Here is an 8613-nt window from a genome sequence, read left to right as displayed (position 1 = left end):
TTCATCAGTCAATCACTAACTCAGTCACTTCCTCTTTTCTATAGGGAAATGTATTTTTCTGCTTTACCCGGACATGAAATAATCACTTTTTGTAAATAACGTAAAATTGAGTAAAAATAATGACAATCATTTTTATTGCTTTGGTCAGGATCCTATGTTGAAAAATATGAATAGGCCTATGTCGAAAGTATTTTACCAAATAATCAAATAATCAACGAAGCCAGTAGCACAATTTCAGATTTTGCTTGGGAATCGGGGGAAAAGTGTCTATCGACATAACAGTTTCACGTTTTTCATTTATTATTATTTGGCGTGGGAGGCCGGGGTTCGATTTCTGACGGGAGCTCATGTAATTTGGATCCCACGTAAAGCTGTAGATCCACGTGTTATATAGCCTCGCTGCTAAACGAGAAACTAGACACCAAATCCAAATCAACCAGATCATTTTAATTAGTATCTTAATTATAGACTTAAATAAAAATATGTATTTTTGAAACTCAGAGGAGGGGAGCAACTTCCCTTTGTTGTCCCTAAATAACATCACAAAGGTGAAACCTTTAAGTACAATAGATACATCTAAACAACAAATAAAATGCAACAAAACTGGAAGAAATCGTCCGGGAAATTTATTCTTGAAGAAAATTGACCGGAGCAACAACAACAACAACAATAAAAGAGTAATTAAATTTGAGTTAAAAAAGCAAAAGAAAGGAAGGAAATTCTGTGTTTACAACAAGTAGGCATTACGCTCACAATTTTTGCTGTCGTTTAATTATTTTTGAATACTATATTATCTGATTACTTGTAGCTATTGGCTCGATCAGGTGTCGACTCCGGAATGATACTTTTTCCTATTCGCATCAGCAAGTTTCAGCCATCTGGTAACAAGTATTGATAGTAAATGCACAAAAACTCATAAACCCAGCAACAACGTCTGAACTTGATTGCCACCTAGTAGCAACGAGCGGAACTACGTGCTGTGAAGTCCAACGTAAAAGACGGATCTGTGTGCAAGCAATCTTCGATTGCGCTAGAGTAAACGTTAGAGTTAGAATTGTGCAATGATTTTTTCTTCTTCTTCTTCTTTTTGTTTTTGCTATTACTTATTTCTAGTAAATTATTGTCTCCAGTGTCCAACAATGAAATAACACCTATTTCTTAAGCTCCAAAGTAAACTATCACTAGACCTTGAGTAACAGAACTTATAATCGAGTGTTTATGTTTAAATTGTATCGTTTGCATATACAGGAATGTGATGTGAATTGTCTATTATCTGCCCAGAGATTATGTATCAAGCTAAACTTGTCATTTGAAAATTTAAATGTTACCAGAACAGTCGACGCGAAATTTTAATTTTCTGGGGAGGGGAGGGGAAAGAGGGGGAAGATTTGTTGTGTGTATCTGTACCGAAAACAGTACTTTTATGTTAATTGACCTACATTACAATACATGTCAGAGGCCGTCTGTCTATTGTCCCCGTCTAGCGTCGTCTCTGTACTAGAATGTTTGACTTGCGTTTAAGAAATTATGTAGCAAGACAACATAATTCTTGATCTTTTTAATGTTTAATTTTAAAATTACAATTCAGAAATATTAGCAAGAGCTGTTTTAAATAATACCTAGGTACACACAGCGGGAACGAATAGGTACAGACATTTCGAATAAGATGTATAGACATCTTATGGGAGACAAAAAAAGATATGACGTTAATAAATTTTCTTTTTCCTTAGAGGAAGCTACCAAAATCGTACCAAAAGATGTTGATTCAAAATCAACCCCATCCTGACCAAAATAGATCAGATTTTACACTTAAAAAAAAAAGGCATTTCTTTCTAACGAGACTCATATATATGTATATGTATGTATGTATATCATAAAAAAATATCCTGGACAGAGACAGTAATCTCTAAAGAAGCATGATATGTAATTTATTAAAACACTACACTGTTTTTTTTTTTTAAATTTAAAAGCTTCTGATTACAGGTATCATAGAGAAGATTGGTTGTCTTGAAACCTAATATTGCTGTAACTATAGGATGCAATTATCGTCAGTATTTTACTATCCTAAAAATAAAATCACTAAGGAACAAAAACACTTTCTGTTTTTTATTCTAATCAGTAGAGTTCGAAGTTTAGGTGCTCCATCAAATTATATAATTTGGACGGGGTTACTGAAACAATGCTTTCAAGTTTGCACATGGCTTTCTGATCTCCAAGCTCGAAATTTATGTCCACCAAATTCCACCAAAAGAACTCTATCTGACGAATCAAGAAAATCTCGCCAAATATTAAATTTTCATTCATTTTCAGTACGTATTGTATGGATGCAGATCTCAGTTCTTCCTCGTTCACTGCCAATACTATAACATTGATTTATTGCGTGCTGTACAATTCATGCAATAACGCGGATGTGGAGAAATGAAAAAAAAAAAAGAAAAAAAAAGTTCCTGGGCCTCTCTTACATTGTGGAGACGGTAAATGATAACGCGACAATATAAAAACTTACTGAAACCATAAAATTATGCTATTTCTGATTAAACTAAGTGAAAGCACAAGTTATTATCATGGTAAAATAAAAGAGGTTGAGTCAATGTTAGAAAAATATCTCATGCATATAGGGTTGCCATTCCGGGACCGTCATGGATTCGAGATCGGCGTCCCGAAAACATTTCTCGGGATGCTTAAATGTGACGAATTTCAGAGAAGAAGAAAGAAAGGGAATATTACAGTTTGCTTTTTTCACAGAATTAGGTATATAATTATTCTCTTCAACTTCTGAGTATGGTAATTCAAAAATTAAAAAAAAAAAAAAAAAAAAAAACTTGAATACATAAAACAGATTTAATTAAGTTCACGATTTAACTACTTGTATGAAGCTTTCGTTTTATTGAGCCAAGGACAAAAGGTTTTACTGAAGAGACACTGGGAAAATGTTGGAGTATTTTTTTTTTTTTTTAATAGAGGCTTATGAGGAGGATAGATCATCTACGAAAATGACTAAAAATGTGATTGCGTAATACTTGAACAAGTCTTTCTAATATAAAAAAGTAAATTAGTATATTTTTCTTCTTTTCATTTCAAACATTTCAAAGATTCTCGTAATTCAGTAGCGTTCCAGATTTTCATTTTTGAAATATGGCAACTCTACATCCATAGCAAAATATCGATGGGGAGCAGAGTACTTTTTAGACTAGAAAAACTGGTAAAAGCTATCAATTCAAATTCTGTGTTGTATTTCTCTAATTCCTGTACTTTTAAAATGAAAGGATATCTGTTGCCTCAGAATTATAGAATAAGTGTGTGATTGTATGTGCCAGGGATTGGAAGACGTCAGTGACGGATCCACGGGTTGGGCGGAGAAAGCAACTGCACTCCGGAAGGCTACCCTTTTGCTTCTAAACACATTTGGTTTTGTGATACAGAAAGGCACATGTCAGCTTTCCAATTGATACTAGTTTCATAGAGTTTTCTGGAAATTGCATAAACGTGTTTCCTTTATTTGAGCCCATATTCATCTTCCAGAAGGTAATCCGCCCCTCCAAACGACTCTTCTGGTCCGCTAGTGAAAAAGACGTTTCAAAAATAATAAAAATGACTAAGGCACGTAGTCAGGTTTTCGTGAAGGGGAGGATCCGTGACATGAAATACTGTGGTCATCACACCAGGGGCTCGATCATTCTGAACTATTTTACTGGAACATATGTTGGTTCCTTTAGCAGGATTTCGTAACGAAGGGGAGGGGGTGACATGAAATTCTGAATACCCAGGAGCTCCATCAATCTAAACTAATTTACTATCAACATATATTGGTTTGTTAGGACAATAAAATGAGGATATGTTGCTAAGTATTTTAGTAACAAACTATGAAGAAATCTCGAGTAAAGTAATAAAAAAGCGTGTTGAAAAAGATTTTACAATATTTACGTCCTTCCTCTGTCATTCAAATATAAGAATTTTCCTTTCATTATGACCCCAACTATTATAAAAAGTACATACTCAATAATCTCTTCTAAAACATTTTACAATATCTGCGTTCCTTTCTCTCTTGAATTAAATGTTGAGAGAACTTCTTTCCACATAAATTTATGTTTCTATTATGCCGTCAACTACTGTCTGTTCCAAATGACAGGTTAGAGAAGCAGTAGAAAATTGTTTTTGAAATAACATGTTTGATACTGTAAGGATAAGATGACGAAAAATTATGATAAAAAATGTCCACGCTGGTACACAACGGCACTATACTTTAAAAGCTTAAAATCTCCCTGACTGGAAGCAGAAATTCTGAGAATTCCGTAACTTTTCTAGAAATTTCAAATTTCCTGACTTTTTCAGGATATCTCGCTCACCTCGCCACCATGTATTGCAAATAATACAAATCTCATAACAAAGAGTAACCAAAAAGTTTCCTGTAGTTTTTTTTTTTTAATTTTTAACGCTGAACCTTCTTTTTCTCATTTCATTTGGTTTCATCCTTTCTTAATTTCTTTTTCATTTCTCGTCTCGAAGGAAGGGGGTCCGGCCACGTGCCTGGTCGCATGCAAGACTAACGATTGCATCCAGGGATATATTTGTAGCCAGGGAAGCCTGGGAATTTCCCCCCTTCTAACTTTTGACTTCCCTGTCTCTAGGTTTAATTCAGTCTTCCCAACCTGGAAAGATATTTCCCCCTTTCATAGGCTATACAATCTGTTTTAAAGTACAATAATTCAACTTCATGTTTTAGTGGCAATTCTTTATAAATATTCCCCCCTTCTACAAAATTCACAAATAAATCACTGATTGTATCGTATAGGCTATGTGATTAAAAATATTTTTAACTATTCAGAAGCAATTCTGTGACTACGCACAGAACAATATCACTAGAAATAAAAATCAACATCCATATTATCATACAAATAAATTTCAATGTTAAAAAAAGTCACCTCATGCCGTGGCAATGTTACCATTGCCGTGACCAGGATTCGAACCTGGGTTATTGCGGCCACAACGCAATGTCCTAACCACTAGACGATCACGGCTACGACGAGGCACATCGCAGGTCGCTCCAAATGCGGTTTCCACGGGAGACGCCCTCGCGATTTCTCTGTAATGCTTCTGGCGTGATAAAACATATGTGATACGATATATAGTTTCATGAATCGAAGTAAAACAATAATTGTACAAATAAACCTATTATTATTACGAGCTCTTTCTGATTATACTATTATCTTAATATTCATTTGTTTTCTTATTCTTATTTTCAACATGAAGTAAACGAAGCAAAATATAAAGACACTATTTGCGAGTACTGTCAGGATTTAACAAATTGAATTGAACGGAAAGCTTACTTCAATAATTAGATCATATATATAAATAATAATAATAATAATAATAATAATAATAATTACTTAGATTAAAGACACTTTTATTCTGAGTTCGCAAACATCGGAATTGAATAATTCACTATTTTCTCTGTAGTTTCACGGATGTTATATTTCTTGTTATTACTGAGAAATAAATACGGCTAATACATACATAACTTTATATCTTGAAGTTCCAGTGTCACATATATTTTATTACAAAATACAATTACTAAAAAATGCTCTATATGAGGACTAATTGAGGAGTAACTTCTGCTTCTAATTTCCGCAGCTTCTGCTTACATTCATCTCCCCTCCGTTGCTGGATTTCGTAAATTTAGCTGTGTACGAGTCTGACATCTAGAGGAATCATCTTCAAACTGGTAAACATGGCGCCAAGGAGGAAGATTCGAAAGTCAACAAAGTCGTTACTGTTGAGTTTAAATAAAGAAAACTCATTTCTTCATGGATTATCAGATTTCAAAGCTCGAATCAGACGCAGGGAATCGATGAGATCACTTAGAAACATTAAGGTAAGTCATTGTCAATATAGTAACAGTTCCTTTTCCATATCTTTGTTTACAAATGTAAATCCCTTTTGTTCATTTCTTATTTTATTGCCATGCATGTGGAAAACATACAATGTTTTATTAAGATATCGATTTTTTAAATATATATTTGTTATGTAGTATGAAAAATGTCTGAATATTCCTAAATATTCCGACGTAGCTAGAAGTATTTCGGTATTCGTAGTGCAAGGCTATTAGTTCCAGTGACATTTGTCTGGAAGTAATGTGACATGGTGAGTTATCTATTTATTTCCTATTATGGCTATTTAATTCTTTTAAGCTGACTGCTTGAACTTTAAATATTAACTATTATTACAATATATCACTTCACAAATAATAATATAATAAAATACATTTTATAGCATGAAATATCGGGCTTGAACTGAGTTCTAGATTTCAATTTTATCATGATCCAGAGGCACACCCACTGAGGTGCAGATGGTCCACATCCCGGTTATAGTATACATGAAGCTGCATCAGTTCCCGAAGGAGCAGGACACTCATACTTTTAAGGATTATTCATTGAGTATGTACGAACTTACAAAGGGGGTAACAAAGCGACTTTTATTTACTTATCGACTGGTGCGAAAATAAAAAAGAACGTACCTGTACTTTATATCTGCATGTGTAGTGCCCTTGTACTTTATCTATGACTGTGTGTGTGGGAGGGGGGGGGGAATTTAACGCATATCGCATGTCTTGTGCACATCGATACTTCTTACTATTGCATTACGTGGAGAATTTATGGTATTTCATGTAGAAGGGGTAATAGAACACAGAAGAAACGCAGATCAGGGGGTTCTCATGTATACTATTACCCGAATGCAGAATAATACCCGTTCGCCTACACGCAGTGGCTTGTAGGTCCTCCCCTCCCAACAAAAAATTCTGGATGGTGCCTTCCGTGACCCATGGATGATTCAATTTGACCAGTTCTCATTTGTGCTTGAAGAAACGACAAATGCGAGAGAAATGTAATTATGGTATCATATGACAGGAAAATTTCCCACCAACCTAATGGTGATGGTTAATTATAATGCTAGAGCCCAATGGATCAGTTTGTATGTAGTTCATATAAAATTGTTTTCTCTTCTTTAATCGTCAAGAGAATATGTATTGAGTACGATATATACTTTCGGTGATAGCTATGCATACAGCAGGATCACTTTCCATGTATTGTGATCAGTTTATAAATTGCTTATGTGCTATTAGAAATGACTAGATTCCTAGTAGTTCCAATCTATTGCAATTGAGGTGGTTCGAACCACTGCATGAAATTTTTATGCTTCCCTATTTTAGGTATCCATATCTTAATTCATAAATTATAAACTACTTTCTTCACAAAATGTACTATTAGTGCCTTATGGATTGTTTCATGTGGAGGAGTTGCATTCCTAGGTACCGGTACCGGTACAGATTAAATTTAGGAAGGTTTAGCCGTTATTTGACATGTTGTGCGGCTGTGCTGTAAAAACGACGGTGAAAAAAAAAAAAAAAACTGTTCTAGGTGGCCAGTGAAAAGTATGAATTGTATCAAACTGTGTAAATAGGTCGCTGAGGATAGGGTGAAGCTGATGTCCCGCACGGAGGTGCGTCCAGCATAGTGTTCTTTTGTTACTAGATTCCTTATATGTTTCTTTTGTTACTAGATTCCTTATATGTCGCGGAGAGGTTATCGTTACGGATCATGACTTTACGCAGTGCATTGCCATAGAAATGCAGGTCATCATAGTTTCTTTATGGACTATTATGTGCTTAAAAGCATACAGTATGGATGACGTATTTTAACATTATTACGGATGTCACAGATAAGTTCCCCACATATTTTAATTATTTAGCTATATATTCTTCTTTTGAAATAAAATTCGACATTTCTTCTGTAAATTTTACAAATATATGAATACCTCAAATACGTTAGCACCGAAATTTTGACCAAGCTTGCCTTCTCCATAAGAATAATGTAAAACTTCATTCATATTGATTCTGGAACTATTACTTAAATAATTGATACTTTTCTGACCAGAGTATATATACTTATTAAAATTAAAGTAATACATAATTTTAATGTTATTAAAATTAAATAAAAATTATACAACAATAATAATTTAATGTTATGGGGATATTTCTGCAAGTTAACATCTGATAATAAACGTTAAGTTACTGAAACTGTTACGACTTATTTTAATTTTAATAAATAAGTATATATTCTAGTCAGAAAAGTATTAATTTAAGAATAATGTAAATTAGGAGGCATTTTTTTTTTTAATGTTTAATAAAATATACGGAGCAACTGACTATAAATTACAAGAACAATAAGATTTCCTGTTGCTTGTCGTGTTATGCAATATTACCATAGAGTAAGAATAAAAATACCAAATACCTAAGGAGCTCCCATGCTCATTCATTTACTCTTCTCTCCATTATATTATAGTTCCCGGTTACTTGAATTCCTTTTCCCAAATTTTTTTGAAGACTTACTTTTATATTTGCTACTGTTCTATGAATTGTTGGGAGTGGGAGTATTCTATCTAGAATGGGGGTTTTAATTGTTAACTACATTCATAAATTAACAGTCATAATTCAAGCATTAATATGCATCTTTGTTCGATGCCATCCTTAGAAATCATATTTGGACTTCAATGAATTTCCCAAGTCTGGAATTCTAAGAATTGATCAGGAATCAAAATTTGAAGTAAAATGATTTA

At 33.7% G+C, this 8613-nt stretch overlaps 1 protein-coding gene and 1 non-coding gene across 2 annotated transcripts in view; one reads left to right on the top strand and one right to left on the bottom strand.

Annotated features, from left to right (window-relative positions):
* Positions 1–4946: 4946 nt before the first annotated feature.
* On the bottom strand, positions 4947–5018 carry TRNAH-GUG (transfer RNA histidin (anticodon GUG)). The gene has a single exon. It is a non-coding gene; the product is annotated as a tRNA-His (tRNA).
* A 662-nt stretch (positions 5019–5680) lies between these two features.
* LOC145691469 (uncharacterized) overlaps positions 5681–8613 on the top strand; it is an 89741-nt gene continuing 86808 nt past the window's right edge. Inside the window, exon 1 of the mRNA XM_081766902.1 lies at positions 5681–5872. Within this exon, the coding sequence (XP_081623028.1) occupies positions 5729–5872 (144 nt within the window). The 5' untranslated portion in view covers positions 5681–5728. The remainder of the gene's footprint in view (positions 5873–8613) is intronic.

Source organism: Thermobia domestica, chromosome 1, assembly GCF_964235325.1.
Source record: "Thermobia domestica chromosome 1, izTheDome1.hap1.1, whole genome shotgun sequence".
NCBI classification, from domain to species: Eukaryota; Metazoa; Arthropoda; class Insecta; order Zygentoma; family Lepismatidae; genus Thermobia; species Thermobia domestica.
The sequence above is the reverse complement of the archived record's forward strand: the minus strand, read 5'-3'. Positions and strand labels throughout refer to the sequence as shown.